This window comes from Etheostoma cragini, chromosome 2, assembly GCF_013103735.1.
Source record: "Etheostoma cragini isolate CJK2018 chromosome 2, CSU_Ecrag_1.0, whole genome shotgun sequence".
Taxonomy (NCBI): domain Eukaryota; kingdom Metazoa; phylum Chordata; class Actinopteri; order Perciformes; family Percidae; genus Etheostoma; species Etheostoma cragini.
The window spans coordinates 13,156,014-13,182,387 of NC_048408.1; the positions used below are offsets into that span (position 1 = coordinate 13,156,014).

The following is a 26,374-nucleotide window of genomic DNA, read 5'->3' on the forward strand; positions in this document are numbered from 1 at the left end:
AGTCAAAAGCTCAAAAATATATAAAAATACATTTTACTTCTCATTTAAATAAGAAAGAAAGTCACGCTTTCTTTCAGAATATATCAGTCAAATGTATTTTATTTACACACTGGTCTGGATTAATCTGAATTTGGTGAATGCACCCATGCATACAGAAAACCTTAAAATTCCAGCCGATGCCCTTCATTATCACGGCAGACGATATGCAACTGTGTGCTTTGCAAGTTACAGACAGAGCATTATACCATAACACATGGAAATACATATTGTGTGCATGTTAAACACAGCATTGTACTACACAAAGTTTCCATCTGTACATGTACATGTTCTGTATACTGCATACTATATATATCTGTATATATGTAGATGTTTAATTAAAAGTTGAAATACCAACTATTTTGAAATCCAATTATTATCCATACATGAATTTACACAACGTAAAAACCACACAACAAATGGGATTGTAGATCTTTAGAGTATGTACACACAGCTACATTTACAATACAATTTGTGAAAGCCTAAAAAATTGTTGGTATCATCTTTGTAACAAACTGCACTTAATATAACAAAGCACATACTGTTTAATAGAAAGTAAGTGTTGATTTAAGTGTCAAAAATCATTCACTGATTCTGTGTGACACATCTCAAGTATCAGAAAAACAATAAAAATGAAGTGTTCAAACCACTACCTTTTTTTAAGATCAGGGTAGAAAAGGTGTAGAATCTTTAAACACTCTTCTACCTACCAAACAGATCTTTGAAATACCGTAACAACAAAACAAAGGTGCATTGTTTCATTCCAAACTGTGCTATAGAACGCCAGAAGGCAATGCCAGAAACTCAGATTAGACCAACAAAAGCAGGGCAAAACTGACTTACTAGAGAGTTTTATAGTTTGGGTCTGTGTCAGATTTGGAGTCATCTGAATTGGAAAGAATATTATGACAAATACAATTTGGCTTTTCTACAATCTTTTTTAAACTAACCCTTTAAAGAAATGTATTCCATTTCTGATATTTTGCTGATCAAAACAGTCACAAAATGCAACCCTGGCCACATCTGTTAACATCAAACAAACAAAAAGCAATGGCTTGTGGTTAAAGGATCAAAGCAAAGCAATAGCAGTGAGGGAACAGTCCTCTCTCCAGGAAGAAATGAAGTAAACGTGGGCCTCTCAGCAGTGTGGCTGGAAGGCTGCCAGGGCTGTGTTAGGTGTAGGACATTTCTATGGAAAGTAGGTACATGCGGGTATAATAGTAACAAGATGACAGAGTGAGAGGGAGGCTGAAAAGACGAAGGGTGTGCTGCTGGGATCCGGTTCTGACATTTCGATTCAGTCTTTTTATTTATGGTCAGTCAAGAAAGAGAACTGCACTGTTCTTCAGATAGTTTTTCCGATATCGTTCACAGAATAGCTGGGAAGGGCAGTGGGGAGGGCCAGGGGGTGGGGAGGGCAGGGGGGGGCAGGCAGATTGAGGGGATGTCCCAACAGAGTCAGTTCTCTTTGAGATGATTTCCCCTCTTGTTTTCTTTCTGCCTATTTCTGTTCTGTCAGTTAGAGTCTCCTCAGATTGTGCTCCTCTGTGCAGGAGCCTTTCCTCAGGGTGATGTCGTCCACAGCCATCTCGCCGCTCCTGCCTCTCCCACGCTCCCCCTTCAGGATCACCTGTTGAAGAGCAGCAATGTGCACAATGAGGTACTACCACTGAGGAACAATCATGACATGCATTTCTACCGAAAGCGGAAGTCAATTTTACATTTTACAAATACATTTTGAAATTCAGAATGCTGCCCTGAGTTATTTTCTATAAAAGGGAATGCAAACATTTAAAATACTGTCAATAATGTCAGTAGAAATAATCATTTGAATGCTCACTGAGTGAATTTTGAAATATGGACTGCATACTTACACTTTCTAGGCCTGTACCCCATAATGTGATTTGGGTGTGCCTCCAGCCATTTCCACCTGTCCGGCCCCAGACTGCTGGACTGTACTGCTTTCCCTTCTTTACAAACACTTGCAGCATGCCCACATGGTGGCCTGCCAGCTTGTGCCGGAACGACAGGCACAGATTGCCGTCGTTCCAGGGGGGCGTGAGTGGTAGGACCAGCCGTGCCCCTCGCCCAGTCCTCTTGTTGCCTACCTCGGGAATGGTGAGGTACCGTCCACCTGGGGAGACAAATGACGGATATTACAGTCAATTAATGAAAATACACACAACATACATTTTTTGTCAAATGGAGATGCAATCAATCTGGTGAATCAATAACACTGGACTGTCACTTTGAAAACATCCTCTGCCATTAGAATGCTGCACCTTTGCCAGTTGCACCTGACATGTTTTATTTATACTTACCAGTCTATACACAATGCACATGCTTTTTTTATATTATATGCTTCATGGACTGTGTAACTTCACAAACTGGTTTAAATTGACTTACTCTGAATTAAAAATTGACCTTGACTGATTTAAAACCAAATGCGTTGAAGTAGACCAGATTAAACAGAACTTGTACTATTTCTAATTAATTGTAGCACTAAAAAATAGCATGGCTTTCCAGAAACATTATCCTGGTTTACTGACTGTCCCCACGCAAACTGTTGACAGATGATCGTTGTCTGTGGATTGTCCTGAGTCAGTGGAACATTGTTTCTGGTAAAACAAGTTGCTGGTGAGTTTTTCCAAACCCTTTGCAAACTTTTAGTTGTTACTAATACTTTAAACAATGGAAATTCAATCATCCATTCACTTCATTTTATTTGGGTGCCAGCACAATCAAAAGCCAAACTAAAACCAGCAGAATAGACTTTTATGACTATAGTTATAATCAGTGGTGAAAGACGTTTTCATTCAGATTAATGTAGCATTTCCTAAGACACAAGTAAAATGCAAGTACTTTACATTTTTTCTTCAAGTACAGTGCTTTAGTAAATGTACTTAGTTACATTGCACCACTGGGTATAATTATGAAAATGTGTTTTTTTATACTTTAGGGGAATTTACCCTGTCTGTCTGTATGTCTGTCTGTCCCAGCAGATATAATTATCAACTTCTTGTGTAGATGTAGAAACTTTGAAGAATTTGACAATTGAAAAACACTTGAACCACTTATCGTCTCCGTAAAGTATAGCCAGTGGCAAATTGATTGTGTTTCTTAATGAATGCATTAGTTAGTAATTATAGAGCTCTATAGTTTTATATCTGTAAAAGTGAAGGTGCTTCTGGGTAATAGTTAATTAATGCTAATAGATTTAGCTTATCTAGCAGATCTGTGTAGGGCTGGTGTTAACCACAGGAGGTGCAATGCGTATCTGTGGGCCACAGAGGATTTCTGCATATGTTATAAGCCCCCCTCCAAATCTGTGCCTGTCTTTAACAGCCATGAGTGTTTGCCAGTGGCGGTCTATCAAAATTTACTCAGAGTGATAATCAGTAAATAGTTACATGCTTCACAACACACTGCAGATGTAGTTAAAGCCATTTACAGGTGTACACACATAAGAAAATAAGAATCTATTCAAATGTTCTGATTGAATATATTCACTATATGCTACTGAATACTGATATGTTGCCTTTTAAATGGAATTACTCTAAGTAGGGGCTTAGATCATGATTTACTGTAAATTATTTTCGAGGGAACTCAAAGGGCAAAAGAAATCTTTATTTTCTCTAATGAGTGAGCACAAACTTGGCTGATGAGGCCTCAGTTTGAGCGTCTGGAAACACACTAGTAACTGCAAGCCTTAGCCAGCTGGCGGAGGAAGCCAGATCTAGTTAGTGTTGCTTAAACAGTGCCAGTACGCTGCACTGTTTAGTCTTAACACTCCTTCTACGAGTACTCTCAACATAAATGATCACGTTTTCGCCTTGTCTGAACCCCAAGAAAAACAGTGTTGTGTTCCCATTTAATGTGAGCCACAGGTATCGCTGACAGGTCGCGTAATCCACCCCTCATTTGCATTGCTTTGTAGAGAAAAGCACTAATCCCCAGAAAAGACAAATTACTTCCCTCAAGTAATTTTCATCTTGACCTGTAATTGAGTAGAACAAAATTGAGCTGCTTAGATTGTCTGACTCTGTGTGTGTGTGCTTGCATATGTACTGTATGCGTGTCTGTAAAGGAATGCAGCTATTCTCATTTCCATTTACTGACTATAAAATAAACAATTTTCTTTATTAGAGGGTTGGAGAGCGAATAGCCCTTCAATTACCTGATGGATCAGGTGTCGTCTCCCAGTGAAGGTCTCCGTCTTTGTCCCTGATCCAACCACAAAGACCATCATCAAAGGAGCAGCTCAGATACCCCGACTCTGAAGAAAATGAAGCACACCTCTTTAGAGAAGTGGAGGAGGCACACATGCAAAGAGGCTTCATCAAATTCTCTGTAATGCTTAACGAGAGCCCTGCTGTGAGACTCAAACATTACCAGGAGCAAGAGGACTGTTGAAGGTCCTTCTGAAGAGCATAATAAAGTGTAAACATTTGATGTTATGTTGTAATAATTGAAGACAGATAAAGTGGCAGAGGAACTGCATAAATCACAAGTAGAAATGCATTCATCTAAAGAAATCGTGTGTGTGTGTGTGTGTGTGTGTGTGTGTGTGTGTGTGTGTGTGTGCACGCACGTGTGTGCCTACTACCACATGCTGAGTGCTGTACACCGAAGGGAGGGAAATAACGTTGTGATGGAGCGATAGTAGTAGTGGGATAGTACAACGGGGTCACTGTGTGTGTGTGCGTGTGTGTGTGTGTGTGTGTGTGTGTGTAAGAGAGTGTGTGTGTGTGTGAGAGAGAGTGATACACATAAAGCTTATTTTATGTACACCCTACACCATAATAGAATACACTAAAACAGAGAGTTGTAATATTCAAAGACTGATGATTTATCTCTCAGCAATGAGGCCTAGTAAATAACACTAAGGGAATGCAGGCAAACAGTTACAGTATCATCCATGCATTGCTGTACAAATTGGATTGAAGATAAGAATAACATCCATCATTTTGTCCCTGAAATAGGGTTACCGCGAAATACTTCTCAGTTTATTTTCTGCACCAATGAAAATGCCTTCCTACTTGACTATGCATAGCAAATGATGCACCGTGAACCAAAATAAACCATTAGGAAATTTAATCTGCATACCATTGACATGAACAATCACATCGAGCAAATATGACAGATAAACGGCTGTCTCTTCACAAAAGCTATAGTCTTTATTGTTGCTGTAGGAACTCTACACTGAGTACTATTGAGATTAGGAGCAGAGCACTGATATACTTAAAATGATCAATTAATCATTTAATTAGTCAAGCAAGCATAATGTGAAAAGTGGAAAAGTCTGGCAGTACATTCTGGGATGGGAGCCATTATTTAAACAGAAACGGCCAGATGTCATGTGTCACCTCCTGGCGAAAGGCCCATCAAAACACATCTGGTCACTATAATATCTTCGCCTCGGCAGCAACCACTGCAGGAGTTGATTGTCAGTTTAGTTTTGCCCGTTGCAAATGTGGCTCGTCCGTCATTATTTGAGGTCTGCAGTCTGCTATGAGCAGGGCTGATGCTGATTGTCTCTGTCAATTGTGTTTACCTGGGTCATCCTTGGCTTCATCTGCCGTGTTGCCGAGCTCAATGTCAAAGTCGACGCCAAGGACAGTGTTTTGGCCGTGGTTCCGTGGGACTGAGAAGAGAGGTGAGAATGGTTTAGATAAAGGATTAACAAAGGTAGTATATTTACTCAATGGACTCTGCATGGACGAATCAATGTCATGGTTTAGTGTCTGCATATCAAGAGCTAACCACATTTAATCACACAGCACCAGAAAAGAATGCCTGAGCAAACCTGCAGGAACGCCTGAAGTCAAATGTGAATCATAACGAGGAAAAGGTTGATGGTATATCTGATGCAACGTCTGGGCAAATGTTGGTGCCAGAGCAACGGGACGCGCGCACGCACAGACACACACACACACACACACACACACACACACACACACACACACACACACACACACGTCCTGAAAGTCCTGAAATAGCCACGTTCCTTCTCCAATGGGGTCACACTGACCAAAATACTATAAGCCGAACTGTCATATTAAAGGTCAACTGACAAGTGAAGCATAGAAAGTTGTTTCATTACTTCTACAGTTGCGGCAAAAGATGCTTTGGCACTTTTACTCTATTATAATAAAAATCTATTGTTTTTGAAAGCCTTCATGATGAGAAAAATTGTCAAAAAAGTAAAATCTTATCATCGTAGTATGCATTGCATTCGCAGATGAGATAAGTCACTGGAATTTAATAAGACAGTCTATCAATATAACTATCTCCAGCATCCCAGGCCGACTCTTGCTTCTATGCCGTCAATGTGGTGTAACCTGCACTTGAACTGTCATTCCCCCAGACTCCCCGACATGTGCCCTTTCCAGTGAGCCTGAGTAAAGGGTCCGTCTACCCTCATGATGGGTCACAACCAACTGGCAGACTGCAATGTAGTCTGACAGTCGGAGGAATCTGACTGCGGGGAGGTCACACTCACACCAGGTTCTCCAGCAATCCCAGGCATCCAGGTCTGTGTGTGTGTGTGTGTGTGTGTGTGTGTGTGTGTGTGTGTGTGTGTGTGTGTGTGTGTGTGATTATGTGCGTCTTTGCTTCTAACCCCCCCCCATCTCAGATACAGTACATAAAGATTAAATACGACAATAAACCAATTAAGGACGCAGTAATTTGAACGGTGACTCTGTGACTACAAGTATAAAATAGCTGTGCTTTACCCCTCCTAGTATATTGGCAGGATAGACTGTAATAACTGGGTAGATACCACCAGAGGTAGGTTTGTAATTTAGGAGAAGTGACCCGGTAAAAAAAGGTATTGGTTGAACAACTATGTGAAACACCTCATACTAAATGCTGCTCCTTGTGCCACCCTTGTTTTTTTACCTCATGGCCTTTTGTGGTTCATGTCATCCAAATGTTTTGGAGGTAAATAAAAGCTGCTCACTGGGATTTGCCTTGTTCTGCCAAAATGTTCAGCAATAACCAATCCTTTACTTTTTAGTTTTGGAGACAAGCACAGCCTACTTTATCATTTTCATATTTTTCAGATGCAGTGTGACTTACCTTTCTTTTGTTGACATGATGTTGAATCATTATATTCTTATTGCTGCTTGTGAGTGAAAAACTTGAATCTTTACTATTTGTCTAATTTAATTTATAAAATTTTTTATGGAGCTTAGGAAAAAAAAAAAGCAGTGTTGTATTAAACTTAATGTAAATGTATTTTTAACGCAATAAAGATTTTTATTACCCTCAGATGTTTGAGGCTTTTCTTATTCTACAGATTAGCATGTTCTTCTTTAAAGATAAATATATTAACATTTTGGAAAATTGTCCTTATTTGCTGAGAGTTAGATGAAAGATGGATACCACTCCCATGTATTAGATTGGTATCAATCTATTTTTCTAGCAGAAAATTGAATTTGTATATTTTCTAAAATATAGAACTATTCCTTTAACTACTTCCAAACTTAAAATAAGAAAATGTTGGAGGTTTAAGGTCTGGATACAGACTGCTCGGTTACATTGTAACCTTGGTTCGCTGAGTGAAGAGGCCATCTCTCCAGCTGTTATTCCACACCTGCACAAGTGCTTTATAGGAAATAGTTTAGGGCGTGGCTGGGCAAGCCGATGTGTCTTGAAGAAGTATCCACGTACCTGACCTCAGGGGGATAATCCCCTAACATATGGGATATTTAACGATGGAGAGATAGTCTCAATACAGTACAATAGAGAAACTAATGTTGAGTGTACAGCCTAAAGCAAACGTGCTTGTACTTTAGCACACACCTTGCGGCACAGCTGAGGTGTTCTTCATGCAATGAGGTTCTTATTCAGATGATTCTTATTTCCGTCTAATTATATAAGTAATCGCTCATCTTATTCAAACCATCTTCAAGAAGCTGTGACTTTTAGAACTGCTCTGCCGTGATGCAAACCATTAGATTGATGTCTGCCTCGAGCAGTGCAGACAGGTGTTAATGTAATCTTCTCTTCTCTTTTCTTTTTCTAATTATGTGATGCCATCTGGCAAGGTGAGTCAGAAACACAGTATCTCATCTTGTGTACTTTGCTGTTGCATCTCACCAAATATTTCTATGTTAAAGAATCTTAAAAGTTTCGATTTTGGTAAACATCAACTTTTGCTGTGCCTACAAAGATGACAGCAAAAATGAGGTGACACTACTATTTATGTTCAATTACAATTTGAAGTGCAGTTTATAATGTTTGTGCATCTGGAGTAAACATTCCAATAAGTCTCACCTTCTGTTGCTTTTTGTGCAAATGTACTTTGATTAGTTCATGGTTAAATAAAAATAGATAAATTGTAGGTAATGTAAGCAACTGATAGGCTAAATCTGTTATTATTCTGTAGTTTTGTTATTGCTAACAAATCCCAAAATCAACAATGTGCGTTGGTCCATCTCTTAATACCAATTTCCCTATCCTGTCTGTGGCACTCAGTGGCATGATCCTGGGTTTTATTTAGTTTCTTGTTTTATTTTGTAGGTTCTTCTATTTTCCTGACTAGTGTGCTTTCCCACCTTTGTGATTGTCAGGGTGGGGCCCTGATGTGTTTTAGTTGTCCCATGTCAGCCTTCTTGTCCCCAGTCCCTTGTTACCACCCTCCTGTGTCTCTTGTTTCAATGTCTAATTGTCTGCTGTTGTTCCATTCCTAGTGTTTACTTCTCCCGTGATTGTTTGTTAAAGCTTGTGTTTTGTTTCATCAACCTGCATCTCCTCTATTTGGGTCCTCCTTTAAAATAATCAATAATTTCCCAAAGCAGCTGGGGAGTCTCGTTCAATTTACTGTTGCGAAAAGGTGTTCGCATTTACCACTGTGAGAAGAAAGCAGATGATTGCAGTGATTTAATACTTTGTTCAAGCTAAAAGAAGCAATCTCAACCACCTTTCATTGTCTTTTCAATAATTTCAAATCTATAATTTGGTTTTGATCGAGAATGTCAAACACAAACAAAGACTAATGATGCATTTTGAATGTAATTGGTGTCACAGATACATGCTTGGCGGGAAGCGTGGTGTGACATGTGGATTCACAGTCTGGCTAGAACCAGTTTGGTTTGGTAACTAAAGCCAAAAAACTAATTACCTTGATGGCAACATAATTTTTCCTTTAACAATGACTTCTGCAATTATTGGAAGTAACATATAATCTTGTAAAAAATTGCATTATATTTTCATTAACCTGTGTATCGTACTGTGATATTTTGGTTTTGGTCCTACAGCTCACAACGTTCTTGTTTTGGTTAACTCTCACTGCTCTCAGTGTCATTCCCGGACATTGCAGCTGTTTTCATTGAAAAAACTCTAAACACTAAACCACTGTATACTACCTGCCCAGTACGAAACAGCAGTAGAAGCTTGTGAACATCGTGGGAAATTTAACAGAAACCACTATGTCCCCTAGGAGTTGGTAGTCCCCAAATACAGAGCTAAAAGGAGAGTGAATATGCAACTTATTTTTGTCAGGTGGCCAGAGACTCCAAAAGAAATTATAATAATGCTCCATATCTACTGCATGTGGAAATAGGCAACTGTTTGCTAACAGGTTCAACATAACAACAACTATGTGGTGATAATATGTCAATATTGCATTTATAGATGTGTGTACTCCCCCAAATCGCAAAGAATGAAATGAACACAGATTTAAGGGTTTGCTTCCATTATTCACATTCAAGAACCCTATACTTTCACCTGTGATCGTTAAAAAAAAAGACGCAAAATGCTGATTTCCCATCTATGACTCCATGGTAAACCTTTCAATTGTGTGAATCACCAAGATCAAGATCTTGCATGCGTATTTTAAAAGGGGTAATGAATGTCATCCCTGTAAAACTAAAACAGAATACAATAAAAAGCTTGTTCTTACTGTGAACATCCCCTCTCTGTTTGGTGACCTCCTTCTCAATGGTGTTGTCTACAGGTGTGACTGGTGGGGGTGTGGGGGAGGGCTGTTTGGTGGGAGCCACTGGCCTTGGTGTGATGTATGGCTTTCGTGTAGGTGCTGGTGGCTTCCTGGTTGGGATAAAGGGCTTCCTGGTGGGAACTGCTGGCTTGCGTGGAGGTGGGGTGACCCTGGTTGGAGGCAGAGGTGCTTTGATCGTTGTTGTGGTTCTCATAGTCGTGGTGGGGGCAGTTGTTGATTTGGTAATAATGGGGAAGATTCTCTTTTGAGTCACTGGTGGGCGCATGGTGGTGGTGGTCCTCCTGTGATCGATGTCGGGGATGTGGTTGTGATGATTTGGAGGCAGTTTGCCTGGTCTCGGGGGGTCAATAACCACCTTCGGAATGGCTGAAATGATACAAGAATGCACTGAAATATGAGCACTTAAGAGTTAATGAGGCATAGAATTGCAGACTAACTGCAATGATTAGTCTGACTTTTGCAGAGGAGGGCTTTTCTTTCATCTACTGAGATATTTATTAACTAAATGTTAGCATTTTGTGTCTCAAATCTCACTGAAGAAAAAGCTCACAAGAGAGCCCAGACAATTCTGGACATATTTTCCTTAAAGAGATAAAGAGGAATTAACTGGGTCCCTTCACAAAGAAGACACCCCAGATTCAGTGAATGTCTGCTTTTGTAAAATCAATCAGACTGCCCATGTGCTCGTCCTGATTATCAATTCTTTAGGTGTTCATAGCCAGAGGCCTCGCAGCAGCAGACCTATGCTGCTCTGTGTGTGGAATGATCTCTGCGCTCAAACAGGCTGTTGTACCCCTGAGATCACCCTCGCTCTGCTGATGTCATCAAAGTTACACCTCCTTTTCCTTTGTTCCTCCACACATTCTTCACGTCAGGAGCCAAGACATGTGGGGGCTTCTTTAGGGTATCATGAGTGAGGAATGAGAGTGGACAAAGGCAAGAGGTTTGACCTCAGTTATTGCCGTCTCAGGTTGCAGGCAACTTTGATATGTGATACACAAAAAGGATATTGCAACTCAACTTCCAAAGCACTTGTGGCTCACACCCCCTTGGGGCACTACGCCAGGAGGCATTCTCTCTGTTCTACAGACTGTTACACCAGTTGTGTATTTTAGATGATTAAATAACTCTGGAGAATGAAATTACTTCTTGTCCACTGAGCTGCTGTAAAAAAAACTCCAGACGCACAGACTAATGAAGCAAGCAAACTGATACAGAGAAAATAAATATTTCACATTTGATGATGATTCCTCTTTTTGTTTGATTAAAGTGGCCAGATGTAATATACTGTATTACATCTGGCCATGATTTCTCTCTCTCATGGGTGTACCAAATACTCTGGGCGGGCAAAGCAGAGAATCTGAGCTTTCATTTTCTTAAAAGGTAGTGCAGGATACCCAGGGCTCGGTTTACACATATCACCATTTCTAGCAACTTGGGGACCATAGGCAGACTGGGGAAACTTATATGAATGTTAAAATATCTCATAAAGTGGCATTTTCATGCCACGGGACCTTTAAGTAATTTTTGACAGCAATTACAAAGAAAGGAATATCTGTCCTTCCTCTGTGCTTGCCTGTTCTGTGTTCTTTCTTGCTTTCCTGGCGTTTTAAAAAACATGGGCAAAAAATGTGAGGCCCCATTCCTCTTTGCAAAAGGGAGCATTGTAGCCAGGGGTATTGTTCTCAAATCTTACGTTTGCAGTCGTGGCCCATCCCCCTGTAGCCGTCTTTGCATTTGCACTTGTATGAGCCTGGCGTGTTGTAGCAGGTGGAAAAGCTGCTGCAATGGCTCTGACCTAAAGAGCATTCATCCACATCTGAAAGATAGTGGAAACATGACAAGATTCAGCTACTGGGTGCAAATGTAAAAAACAAAACGTCAGACATAACAGCAGAATATCAAATAATAATTGCTTCACATCCACTCAGAGTTTATGTAATACATACTGTTAGTGAAAGCATGTAAGTGAATGGCACTGATCCCTCTAAAAGTCAGAGCAAAAATCCTCAGAGTTGTTTTCTTTTCTAAGACCAAGCTGCAAGGTCTTTGTCGCATTTTAGGAGGAACTGCTTTTTTCCAGATGCCGCTAAGATTCAAGGTGACTATGTGGTTTTGTACAGAAGATTAAAAGACTCAAGTCTGTCAAAATTGTAAGTACAGTAATTGAGTGAATATACTTTGTTACTGGTTGGTAGTGGGTAGCTTCTGAAGTTACAGGAGGAATAATTATAGCAAGCAAAAACTGTTTCAGTGTACTGTACATAATGTTTCAGCACTGGACTAATTGCTTAATGGGCATATTTTGCATGTATTGCAAATCTCAGCACATCTATGACCTTTGTAAGTTTTATCTGTAAAAGCCTAACTGCAGAGACCTTGTGACAGTACCTATGCATTGGTATTTCCCGTTGATGTATTGCAGGTCAAAGCCTTCATGGCACTTGCAGATGTAGCTACCAAAAGTGTTTATGCATTTCCTGAACCTGGGACACACTGCTATCCCTGTGGCACACTCATCCACATCTGCAAGAGGAGCAACAAATACACAGGTTACTAAACAGAAGGACATTTTCAAATTAAAACATGATGTATTTATAATTTTTCAATAAAAATAATTTGAGTTGCATAAAGTGTATAATGTTTTCAAAATAACACATTGAAGTGAAAAACTTTTAAAAAGGATATGTAATCCCAAACTAAATAAATATCTCTAGTCATAGTACCAGAAGACTTTTTCAGCGTCCTAGTATTTATTAATGAACAACCCCATTATATATTCTGTTCAGTGAGCAGAATACAATGCAAAATACCTTGTTTCATTATTTAAAGACCTATTCTAAGTGTCTCTGTTGATCACCTTTGCAGGCATGTGGACATTAATATTTAGACACAGAGAGCCTCAGCACATTTGCCTTAAAGTCATTGATTTATTTTCTGCATAATGCAGCTGAGGCACTGCTGTGCCACAGGGACTGTTGTTTAAAAGAATCCTAAAAACACAGAGAGACCTGGACCAGCTGGGGAAACAAGCAAGTTAAGTAAGTGGGCCGAGCACTCTTATCCCTTAACAGCTAATGCTGCAATTCTCATCAGCAAGGTGCTTAATCCCAAACGGCTCCAGTAGAGCTGCTTAATGGCCAACAGTTGAATAATTTAGCTACTGACAGAACAGCGGTGAATTATCATGTTTTACATAAAACATATATATACACATAAATACAGTCACTGTGTCAAATATGTATAATTTATATAATATATAATTATGATTGTTACATATGGCTTTGAAGACATTTCCAATTTTTTTTTCAAAGCAGCAAACCTTTAAGCATCAGATTTAAAGTTGTATTCATCGTAACTGTCGATCAGCACATATTAAGCTCTGCAAATATGTTTCACTTGACAACTCCGCTCTGATACATTAAGCAATTTCTATGAAATATGAAACCGTCATTAATCAGACGCTTTTCTGTCACAGCTCAAAACAAGTTAATACTTATTTGTTATGAATTGTCCGACATCCTTCTTAAGCAATTTCTGACCTAATCTATTTTTAGTACACAAAATCATTTTAAAACATTCACCTATTATAAAAATACAAGATCAATGTTAATTTCCCATGTCATTGGCACTGGAGCTATTTCACGAAAATAAAACAATATTTGTTGAAAACAAATAAATTCATGTGTGTTTCGCTGAAAAATATGTATCTGAATAACTTGTAAGGGTTAAAAAAAGAAGGAAAAAAAAGAATGAACAACGGGGCAGATATAAGGTTAATCCTTGCCTCTGGCTGTTCCTGAAGACTGCAGCAAAAAAAGCAAAAGCACACTTGTATTATGCGTGGGATGGAAATGCAAACTTTCTCATCTAAAGCGGTGGTAACGAGAAGGAATCACCTCCATCAATATGATTAGAAACTCTAAATAAAAAAATTGAAACTCTCTATAAATCATTGGCTTCTAGAGGGATCCGGAAACATTTCACTAAACTGTCCTAACATCTGTGGCAGGCAACATGTTTCCTTCCCCCCTCCATTATTTTCATGATAGATGCCTGTCCGGTTTTAGAAAGACGCCCCCTTCAGCCAGCCCGCAGTCAAGTGGGACTATAGGGCATTGCAACAGGAACAGTTAAATCTTGAACAGACTGTTGTTAAACCTCACACAGGTTAACTGCCTCAACTGCCCCTTCACCTGTTAGTTACCCATCTGAGAAGCGGTTCCACATAATGAATGGATGGTATGGGGTGGGCTTCCCCTGATCACATATCTGCTGAAAAAGTCACCATTTGCTTAATAAGGCCAGTTAAATTACTGGGTTCCTTGATCAAATCATAAAAGTGCTAAGTACTTTTGGATTAACTTCAGCTTTGCTTGCAAAGAGGTTTTGTTTGAGTTCCAAAATTGCACTTTCCCTCCCAAGTTTTCTTCCATGCTCTGCCAAAAGCGTTGCATTTGATTATCACTCAACTAATTTAAGCTGGGAAGAACATAAAAAATTGAATAAAAAAATAAAACATTGTTGTTTGAGAAGCTTTACATGAATTGTTCATGCAAGGGAGTGGTAACATGAGGCTCAGTTTTTAGCTTTGTGGATATATATAAAGACTGGGACATACCCACACAGGTTCTTCCATCCGGGGCCAGCTGTAGCCCCGGTGACGGACACTGACATCGGACCTCTCCTTTCAGCACCTCGCAGCCATACTGGCAGTTGGCCATGCCACAAGTGCGAGCATCTGATGGACACAAGGGGAAAACAATACATATTAACGCATGCAGGTGCCACGAGGGAGAGAAAAGGATTGTGGGGTGGAGGAGTTTGTAATGCACACACTCTCACTTTCTTTCCTTCTCACACTAAATTCTTATCCTCCAGCTGGTGTGTGAGAGCCAGACCCCTGCCTGCCTTTTTTGATATTAGCTGAGTTGACCCTGAGGTGCAGACAACAGAACAGCACACACTGCCATGATTAGATTCCTGGGCTGTGCAGTTGCTCTGCGCTTACACCTATGCCCGTGCAATCCTCCCTTACCCACTTTTAATCTTTACTACACCTTAATAATCATAAATCCATCTCCACCTTATTGAAGCATGTACTGTATTTTGTATTTGTACTTTTGTTGAGCCTTGCAGGGCAGATCAAGATCCTCCAAAATAATAATAATGGGACAGATTTTTGTTTGCCTCTCTGCAACAACTTTGGACTTTAAAAGGGATATTAAAAATGAGGCCGATGCTGCCGGTGCTACTTCAGCTGCCGCAGCCACTCTGGAGTGCAGTTTGATGACTGATGCAGGCCATGCTGATTACATGCTACAGCAATCTATTGATCAAAGCAGTAGCAGGGGAGAAAAGAAGAGCGGCAGGGTGTTTAACACTATCATGCTATCATCACACAACAACACCTGGAATAGTTTGAGATTGCCTCAAGTGGTGAGCAATTCAGATTTTAAAAGCGGGAAAATGTATTATCTTTTGATAAAAAAGAACTCATTAAAATGAGGCACCAGGAGTCACGCCATGCTCAAGTGGAAACGTGAGGAGAAAATAGTTATCAGGTGGGAAACCAAATTTACAGGGAGACATGTACAGGCATTAACTCTGACTTTGGGAAAGACCTCAGGGCAACCAATAAGAACTGCACATTCACTCGAGTTTCTAAAGATTGTGTTTCTTTCATATTTTCCATTTAAGGCCTCTTAGGGTTCTTCAGAAGGGTCCTTCAGAATGAGGAGCTGCTATAATTAAGCAGATCAATGTGAGGCTTTAATCAAAACAGTCTATCAAAGAATTGTAAGGCTACAGTCAGAGGGAGCATATGTCATCAGCATTGCTTTGCGCCGGCATTCAGACAAATAGATTTGTAGTGAAGTGAAGAAAAGCTTGATAGTAGTACATCCAGGCAACAAAGCAAAAGAGAGATTATGAAGAAAACATCAGGAATGAAAATGTCCCCATTTCAGACAATACTAACATTGTGTGTGTGTGTGTGTGTGTGTGTGTGTGTGTGTGTGTGTGTGTGTGTGTGTGTGTGTGAAGGACAGACTCACTTCCACAGGTCCCGTCAGGCATCAGCATGTAGCCGTTGAGGCAGTAGCACTTGTAACTCCCATATGTATTCATGCACCTGTGTTTACAGGGCCTCGGCTTCAGACCACACTCATTCAGGTCTGCAGACACAGAGAGACGGTATAAGTGGACTGGAGGACAGAGAGAGACACTTCTACACCGAGGTGAAATTAGTCAGAGGTCAAAGGTGAAGAGGTCAGCAATGTTAAACCTCACCCATCCATTTATGAGTGGGTTTGTCTGTCTGTGCGTGTGTTAATGTGTGTGCTTTGGAAGGGATGGGGGTGTCTTCAAGGAAGTGCCATGTTCTGACAAGCCTTTAGCTTCCCTCTTTGAGGATTTAACAGGAAGCCAGTGTTAACTGTCAACCTGCCCATTACCGGCAAGTGATAAAAGATGATATTATACCCTCTGACTCACCACGACTTCATGTGGTTGTAGCTGCAACACCCAGCAGTCTTTGATATAATTCCAGTGTTTTTTTATGCAGACATAAAAAGTAGAGAAATCTTACCCACAACAGCCCATGAAAATCGTATTAGAAAATTATGCTGTCTGACTTCGGAGCAGGGAGGGCTCCTGGGAGAAAGGAATATGCCCTGAGCTCAACACCTGTCAAATGCTTATGCAAATTCAAGTCATTATACACTTCTCACAGCCCAACATTTATATATTTCAGTCGCAAGTCCCTGGTGTTGTGAATGTTGCCTCACTGAAATGACTTACTGACACTCCTAAATGGAACAGAGACACCATTAATGTTATTAGTTACACACGGGTGTGCATCCTGCAATGACAAGTCGACGTGTCCTCCATGTGAAGGGTTTATGGTAGCTGTAGCCAACCAACCAAACAAGCGCAAGATAGCTCTATAGTCCTTTTCGATGCCAGACATTTTGACATGTCATAGCAGTAAAACGCACAGGTGTAACTAATAACATTATTGATGTCCTGTTTCCACTTTGGTATTTTAGTTCCAGGGCAGTTGAGTATGTTGCTTCCCTACAAAGACTTACTGACACTCCTAAATGGAACAGAGACACCATTAATGTTATTAGCTACACCTTGGTGCATTCTGCAATGACAAGTTAAAGTGTTTGTTGTTAAAACTGCTGAAAGTGGCTGAGTAAGTAAACATGTTTATTTCTTACTGTACAGTAGACTCCACTGAACACTTACTAGAATGCGGATAAAGTAAACTGACAACCAAACAATGAGAGCTTGATGGCTCCATATGGCAGGAAATACAGTACCATAGTATTAAACTAATATATCTAATAACATTGATGATGTCGCAATCCATTCTGGTGATTCAGGTACAGGGCCTTGGTATTGTGGGCCTTGTGCATGCTGGCTCACTAACTGAAGGGAATGAAGCCATCATTATTTAGTGACACCCGTTAGAGAGGTCCATTTGGCCTAAATTACAAAAATGCGCTTTAATTTAATCTTTATATATTCTTTTATAAAAAAGAAAACTGTAATAAAACAACCCAAAGAGTTAGATAGCTCTCTTTTCTTTTTGCAATGCAGCATACAGTTTTACACACAGGTGTAATTAATAACCTTAGTTAATTAATGTTTTATGTGGGAGGCAATATGGGACATCTAAATAAAATGGAGCCATCGTTATTAAAGCATTGCGGTAGATAGGGGCAGAGGATGTTTATTGCATGTTCACGACCACCTCGTTCATTGACGTGGTCCATAGAGTCTGGCTGGTGCTCGTTTGATTCTGCTCACACCAACGAATGGTTAAAACTTCAGTGTCCTGACAAAAATTATACTATTTAAACCTAGCACAAGTCAAAATGTCTGCTGTGAAAAAGGCCAAATGCATTCTAGATGCTCATCGTTCTTAATAGAATATTGATCATACTGCCATTAGCTGTGGTGGAAAGTAACTAATTACTCTCATTACTGTAATTGAGAATCGCTGTTCTGTATTTGTTCTAGCTGAGTACACTCAATAATCCATTTGCATTTTTGAATCTCTCTGCACTCAAACTTTGAGAAAGAGGAGAAGCCTGGGGTAATGCTGGTCTGACACAGAGAGAAAGATTTGTCATGTCTTTATCCTCCTAAAGCAAGTTTTAAGATTAAGATTTCTTAGAAAGAAAATAGTGTCACTACTCTTGCAGAGCATCACTGAATTAAAGAGGGCAGGTTTAAACAATTATTTTTACTTCTCGTTACTTTTACTAATATCTAGGAAAATTAACAGGACTTCTACTTTGGAGGATATTCTAGCAAACTTTCTTGTTGCGGTTTTAGATAATGGATATGGAATCACAACGAGGGTCTGTAAGGGTAAAACGTTACTTTTGCAACCTTGTGTGTGTTGGTGTGTTCACACCAAGTGTAAAGCGAGCTTTTAGCGGTCATGATTACATACAAAGTCAATGCAAAGATGCAAATTTGCATTAAGTGAAATTACTTTATATTTCAACTCGAGCGAGAAATTGCTTTGCTGTGTCGCTAAAGCCTATCAGCGTTGAGATTTTCTGCATAGTCCTAATTAATTAGAACTCTCATTTAAGGCCACGCTTGGCTCTTGTCCCTGAGTAATTTCTAATGACAGTGTGGGTGGGGTTTAAAGAATTTAAAGACGGAAACAAGGGGTATTGATGGAATTAAGTATTTTACATATTTCTTCCTTTTATCTCTAAACACTTTTTTATGGGGTCCGTTGGGACAACCAGGCACAAAATTGGAATATCCAACTTGATACTTCACAGTTATCCATCACACTGGAATGATAACACATGGTCCAAAAAAATATAAATAACTTAAACTAAGAATATAACCCCTGTCTGGGATACAGTACAACAATCACAAATAGATTTGGTCTCACTGTACAGCACATGACGGGTCATTTTCATCTTGGCCGGCCGGATTGTAAATGGCTCTGTGTTTAGCTCCATGGACGTATGCAGGGTGCATTCTTTGAGTGCTGCATACCTTTTACATTTGACAGATACCATAGTTTAATTTAGATGAATGAAAGAGCAGATGCCTAGTTTGTATATCCACAGACCACATCTTCTATTAATAGCAGCTTCTGGTCTACTAAAGCCACCTTGGCTGATTCAATAGCTGACCCAGGAATTTGGACTAACTGTCTGCTTGTTGAATCCTACCAAGTGCCACCAGGCTTTGAGTCATGTTCCATGACAATAAATTCTTCTCAGTATATAGAGGTCAGTTTGGAGATGCGGTTGTTACATGAGGGCCAGTATAGTGAAACATTTATAGGGTAACTTTCACTGAACAAAAGGGTAACAAAGAGCTGATATATAGGACTGTCGCAATTTTCCTACTAAACTAAACTTGTGACTTAAGATCTGTGTGTAACACGAAAAGAGGGAAATAACACAGGTGCATTGTCACACCAAATTTAATACTGGTATTGCATTGCACACACACAACAGGTCTTGTTGCCCAACATAAGTTGCAATGCAACTGTGTTTGCGCTGCTGGTGTGCACAACATGAAAATACTAGAGGCCAGTGTGTTTTTTAAAGCTTTTTTGAAAGCCTGTTGAAAATATCACTTTCTTTCTGGACTGATAAGTAATATTGACATTAATCCCAAAATTATGTGTCCTGTTGTTGTCAGACATGACTTAGCTCAGTTCATTTTTACAGTAGAAATTCTCTTACAAGATAATGTCCACAACTCCTCCACACCTGCGCACACACTCTCTCTCTCTTTTTAATTAGCGGTGTCAACCCTGTTTTCCTCCCTGGTTTTCACAGTAAACAACTGGCATTCTCATTACTGCGATTACCGAAAACCATAGCAACACTGTCCAATGTCAGGGTGGCAGAGAAACAGGTCTCCACTTGCCTGTTGCACTGAAAAACAGCTTCAAAATGTAAATGAGGGATTATTGAAATGGTCACATTCTCAGACAGAGGCAGCTCCATGAGCATCAGCACATGCCAGACACAAGACACAGCCAGGGCCACCTCCATGAAGAAAGAAACGGACAAGATGAAGAGAGGACAGAAAGTACAAGACGGTGAGAGACAGGACACAGGAGAGATGGAAAAACAGAGATAACAGACAGACATGATCACCAATTAACAGTTTGATGCGGCCCCAGGACTGCAGAAACCTGTTCGATAGCAGAGGTTGAGTGCCCCTCTGGGGTGATCATTGTACGGTAAATGAACTGCTGAGACACATCTGAAGTATTGCAAAGTGGAGTGATTTATTGGGTCAGCTCCACTGAGGTATGCTATGGTAAATTCCCAACACGCCTCTATCACTGACAGGGAGATTAGCAGAAGGCTTTGTCTTGGGGATATGCTTGACTCCAAAGAAGATAAAACTGGTTAGAACTTCAGGCAGTTTTCTAGCAGCGATGGAGGAGCCATGAGTGCTGTGTCCATGTCAATGAAGGTTTTAAAGTTAAGGTGGAGCTCTTCGTTCCAGGTGCTCAAAAAACTAAAGAGGAAAATGAGAAAGGAGAAGGGGGCACGGAAAAAGCATTGCTATTTGGTTCTGAGAAACAGTTTCTGAGGAAAGAGTGAAAAAAAAGAGGCAGAAGTAGATTGGTGAAGACTGTGACATGCTTGGCATTCATGCTGGCATTTTCTCTTAAATATCTACTCTTGGGTGGTGTCTTTTCTGCCAAGGGAGGACAGGAAAACGTAAGACAATAGTTGAGAGTGACATGTACTCCTCCGCAGTCTGCACAGTGCAGCCTCATGCATGTTGCTCAGATGGTGGAGAAGAGGAAATCAACGATCGAAGAATCTCACCCTCCATCACTACTCTTGCTGGCTGATGGTCCACAGGAAGAAAGACAGGAAGGTGACTGGCCCACACTGGTGGGGTTAAATAGTCCAGCTCTTCTTCTTTAGACATAAGAAATGGGTTAGAGTGGATGGGGAGAGTGGTTGGAAAGGGGTTTTGATTGAAGATAAAGTAGTAAAGGTCAGAGAAAAAGTAAAGAGGACACAAGGAGAGAGACAGAGAGAGATGTAGTGAGAATGTAAAGCACCAACCACTGGATTAGAACACCTCTGACCACACCACATTCCTGAAAAGCAAAGAGGAACATTATGCAGCAAAGAGGATTACACTTGTGGGAATTGGACATGAACTGAGTATTAGAAGAAAAAAAATCTAGGGCATATGGGAGAAACCGTGAAAGTGTTTTTGCGTCCCTTCTCGTTCTGACCTCCTCTTTCCTCTGCATTCCTTTTTTTTATTGTGAGGGTAAATAGTATCTACAGAATTTACGGGCTCTCACGGATTCAGAAGATTGCTTCCTAATTTGTTGGGAGTTCAAAGGTAGACGGGACTTACCATTTGAAGAGGCAAATCGCTTCAACACTTCAGCCTCAAGAATTTCAGCCCCTTCCCCCTCTATCTATCCATCTATGCATCCAGCAACCTTTCCTCCGGCAGTCAGCTAACAACACCTATTGTTAAGCGACAGGACGATGATACAGCTATCACAGACTGTTTTGCACCCTTCAAATCACTGAAGCATTTTCCTATTGAGGGATGCAGTAACTTGAGCTGAAGCGTTATGAAAGCATTCCTGCCAACCCTACCCAGAACAGTCACATGCATTATCTGCAAATAGGCACCATGGATGGGTATTGGTATAAGACGTTTTAGTAGCTAAGAACAAGAATAATTCACTAAGAGAACCAGTGTAACCAGTGCAGCTGCAGTCTTGAGTGTTCTTCTTCTTGTAGGCAGGCAGCTAAACAAAAAGCAAATGAAGACCATTTTGGCTAAATAAACTTTACTTGATGTTTTAGTTTCCAAAGACATTTAGGTAAACCTGTCAAATCTAAGGAAAGGAGTTTTTGCTCCATGTTAAAAACAAAATAACCTAAACAAATTGGCAGGGGGTTTGAATCTGATGTCAACAATCACTTGTCACAATCAAGCCAGGTGCTGAGATCTTCATGCTGCTTTAAAACCTCCCTTTCCCCTCTGTATCCATGCGACAACTTCCTGCCATTCTCTATGCCTTTTCCATGACTCAGTAATAGAGGACAGTTCTGCAAGACAGCACCTGGCATGAGGAGATGCTGCCATAGTGTTTAATATTGTTAACATATTGCCTTTCATATACATTTGTTTAACTGACCTTCATAATCATCTTTCAAGTAAAAATGGGATTTTATTTTTTGCCTCGTTACAATTACAACTCGGGGCGAAGTACACCCTGAACCAACTGACTATCACAGGGCTGACTATACACTATAGACAGACAGCTATTTATACTGCAGCCCTGTCTCCAAAAAATTGTATTCGCGTACAGTTAAACTCCATTTTAAAAGGTGCCCTAAGCAATGTTGGGTGACGTTGCTTCTTGTTGATGTAGACCCTGGGCCGTCTACAGAGACCATGTTTTTCACAGTGTGTTCTGGGGACAGGCAGCCTGCAGATTGTGAGATTTTTGCTGTATGTACAAATGTTCTAGCCTAAAACACGCGTGCCATCGCTTAGAGCACCTTTGAGGGAAATTACATTTGTTTTTGACTAATCACAAATATGTTTCTAATTAAAGTCTGCATAGGGAGGAGGTCAGGGTAGATGGCTGGGTCAAAGAAACACAGGACATTCACCCAGGTGATCGCTATCCGTGTCCCGTCTGAAACCAAAAGTCAACGCTGACCTATTTTTAATCCAAACCCCTGATCATTTCCTGAACTAATATGTAGTTTGGTTGCCTCAACCTCATCAAGTAGTTTTGTTGAAATTCACAACATAAACTGCATGTTTAAAATCACGACCATTTCACAGCATAAGCCTGTCACTGGTAGAAGTTAAAACAAACGGTATCTTGGAGAGAATAGGATTCTCTGGAAACAGAATTGAGAATGCAGTTTAGTTGTATGGAAATGTAATTTTTAGGGGACAAAGTTGCACCTTTGCACCAATTTAGAATAAACAATTAACCTGCATGGCTTTTTGAATGTGGGTGGAAGCTGGAGAATCCCAAAAAAAGAAAATGCTGACATAGGAAAAACATGCTCAAGAGGTCAGTTAAGGTTAAATATTACTTCACTCACCCTTAATGACCTTGTTAGAAAACGTAGATTAAAAACAAATACAATTTGACATATTTCATGCATATCATCATAGTGTGTATTTTCCCTCAGTTATTATCTAACTGAGGGAAAATACACAGTATAATGGCATGTATGCAATACTTTAAATACTTGTAGCTGTGTGACTGTTGGCAGACAGCCAGAAAGACAAAGAGTGACAGAGAGGGGTCTGTCTCTATACCTACAACCATAAAGGGCCTAGACTGCAAAAGATTATTAAAAGTAATCATACATGTTTTCAAGACAGCAATGTGGCTTTGCCAAGACAAAGCAGTAAAAAGTGCAGATGTTATTCTAAGAACAGATATAGGGACAAATTAGATACTTACTTAAACCCCAGCTGGATTCTATTATACTTAAAGTGGTATTAATTGTACAGATGGCTGACGAAAAAGGGAGAAAAATAAGAAAGCAGCATCTGGAGGCACTGCAGCTGTATTGCTTCTTCCTGTGGTGTCATTCCTCAAACAAAATCTTTTTATAGTGTCTTAACAGCAGGTCAACTACACCTAACTAAATCCACCTGCATGAAATAATCATCTTATTAAAATGATTGGATCAGCAGAGAGAGTGTGCTGCCAAATTGTTAAACAGATTATCCCTATAATGAGTTTATTTATGCAGCGAGAGTGTATTCATCTATCCTCACAATGCTGTATGGCACATCCAATTCTCATCAGCACCAAAGGTGAAGCACCTTCTAAAAATGATAGGGATTCTCGAAGTAGTGCTTATTATTCTTGACAGTTGAGTGCCTGTTAATTTAATGATGAACATAATCAGATTCAACAAATAATTCCCCATTCAGGTGTTCAGATTTTCTGTATAGGAAAAGCAATGAAAGTGAAACAAACCCTATTGTGAAATGGTTTGACAGGTGAAAAGAGCTGGCACTAAAAACAGACATGTATTCCCTGAAGTATAAATCTCTCATAACAGTGCCAGCCCATAAACGTTTGACAGAGGAAAATACGGCTTTGATTCTGAGAGTGATGAAATCAATACAGTATCTGCCATGCTTTGTGTTTGGTGTAAGCACTCATGTTTCCTCTGTGGTTTGTTTTCGCTCCACACAACTACTGTTCCTAAGGTGTTTAACACTCTTGTCAATCAGATCGCCTCCGGAGTCACACATCTGTCCACGCCTTCCACTTAGAGCAAAGGAATGTGTGTCCAATATAGCTCTCTGCACATGCAGGTTTATAAACTGTACGGAAGTCTGCATCACAACTAAAAATTGGAGTTGACTGAATTAAACTTAAGTGGTTTAAAGGGGGAAGGGGACTGAATTGGATACCAACCTTCATCTTGGTTCAATTTTTTTATATTTTATAGGAATAAACAATCATTCCTTTAAGTGCCCGTATTATGAAAAAACAAAAAACACAATTTTCATTAAGAAAAACATTTCAAGTTCAATTAACTTAAAGTGAATAAAACTCAAAAAGTTACAATCTCAAAAATCTGTTTTGTTTTCTTCAGCAATAATTGCAGGTGTGTTTTTGGTTCTCACCTCCCAAAAATCTGAATACTGTTGTTGCCTGTGTGATTTTTAGTCGTAAAGCCGGCAGAGATAAAAAAAAAAATGGTACACCACTTCACACACAAGCGAATTGAAGAGCGAGTCTTTTGTTTTGTTTTTGTTCTTTTTGTTAGCTCTGCCTATCCTCTCTTTTGGACCAACAACTGCTGTGATAGAAAACATGAAGTGTGCTGCTTGGGATTTTTTCTGGGAATATCGCCACAGACACCCAGTTCGTAATACTGCAAATGCAAGGCATTTAATATGTGGGCTATAGGATCAATCACCTTTGATTGCCTCAATCTGTGACAGATGAATCACAGACGGATGACGGATGAATTGAGTGAATTGACAGATAATCATTCTAATGAAAAGCTTCGGCTTTTTGGTAAAGTAATTACTAAAATATAAATTAGTTCCACTAAATTGCTGTATTATGTTTTACTGTGTATCAATGTGACTACTTGACCTTTTGCAGCATCGAGGCCAGGGAACCTGCTGAGCTCTGGGCAACTTATTTCACTCCTCCAGTTGACTCCATAAGAGAAATGTAGCTCTCCAGAGGGGCAGGATGTTAGAAGGCTTTGAAACATTGGCCACTCAGCACATCAATAGTAAACCTCAAGTCAATGTTTAATGGAGGCTGCTGCATTTAAATGAGAAAATCTAATCTATGGTTTGATAATAATTAAATTGGTTTCCATGGCATGTGCCAGCTTTAAGCAGAATCCAAGGTTATCTCCACCTAAATAGGCTGAAAGGGCAAGTCTGCCACTCAAAGCTTAAGTAAAAGGGAAAGCTCTGTGAAACATCAAGCGCTTATTGGACAAATGGGGCTTCGATGGACACTTGAAAGTACAGTTTCATCTTGAAAGGTCTTGAAATCACATTTGTCAGATAAGTCTGTCCGAATGGTTGGCAGCAAAATCTTTGTAGTTTGATATGTGACACTGATCCTTTTTTCTCTTCCCTTGTTGCAGATTAAGACAAAGTACAGCCGTCTGGCCGGGCAGACAGGAGCCACCTATGTAGCCTCCAATCCAAGTTGAGTCATTTAGAACATTCCGGAAAGGATTTCAACACCTCCACCCCACCCACCCTCCCCCTCCACTACCTCAACCCTTGTTTTTAATTACACACTATCCTATTCCTGTCTTGGGGCGTGAATTCCACGCAATTCCATACAATTCCAAGTATTTTCAAGCTCTTTGGATGCACAGCAACTTACTAACTAATTGGGATGCTTTAATGCTTTTCTACATGCTCAGTCTGTCAGCGATAGAAGTGCATAAAAACTCAAGCACACACACACACACACACACACACACACTTTCAACCGCATTGGTTGCACTCAGCCGAGCCAACTTATCTCAGGTCAGTAATTGAGATGTTATCTTCACAAGAGAGGGTGCATCCCGGGAATCACTCAACATGGCCTCACGACTTATTTCCATTTGAGCTGAATCAGCTCTCTCCTCCTCCCCTTGTGATTAAAGTATCTCTCCTGTCAGCTTGTGGCAAACCAACTTCCGCTAGATGAGTGGCAACTTTAATAGGCAGGTGTTGTGCAATGGAGATCTGGCCACAATAAACAAGCATGATTTCTGCAATGGCTCAAGGCATGGGTTCTTCAGTTAAAACAAAATGCATGTCAGCAGGTCTGTGTGTTGCTTTTGGTGGGGGCTTTTG

General features: G+C 40.1%; 1 protein-coding gene across 4 annotated transcripts in view; it reads right to left on the reverse strand.

The window, feature by feature from the left end:
* Window positions 1-351: 351 nt before the first annotated feature.
* npnta (nephronectin a) overlaps window positions 352-26,374 on the reverse strand; it is a 44,408-nt gene continuing 18,385 nt past the window's right edge. For 2 of the 4 annotated variants that reach the window (XM_034888174.1, XM_034888184.1), the window contains 10 exons: window positions 20,848-20,943; window positions 16,060-16,179; window positions 14,625-14,744; window positions 12,395-12,529; window positions 11,700-11,822; window positions 9,947-10,369; window positions 5,591-5,680; window positions 4,214-4,312; window positions 1,911-2,170; window positions 352-1,666 (listed from right to left, as the gene is read on the reverse strand). In XM_034888174.1, the coding sequence (XP_034744065.1) occupies window positions 1,556-1,666; window positions 1,911-2,170; window positions 4,214-4,312; window positions 5,591-5,680; window positions 9,947-10,369; window positions 11,700-11,822; window positions 12,395-12,529; window positions 14,625-14,744; window positions 16,060-16,179; window positions 20,848-20,943 (1,577 nt within the window). In that variant the 3' untranslated portion in view covers window positions 352-1,555. The remainder of the gene's footprint in view (window positions 1,667-1,910; window positions 2,171-4,213; window positions 4,313-5,590; window positions 5,681-9,946; window positions 10,370-11,699; window positions 11,823-12,394; window positions 12,530-14,624; window positions 14,745-16,059; window positions 16,180-20,847; window positions 20,944-26,374) is intronic. The other 2 variants (XM_034888193.1, XM_034888199.1) reach the window with 1 other exon arrangement.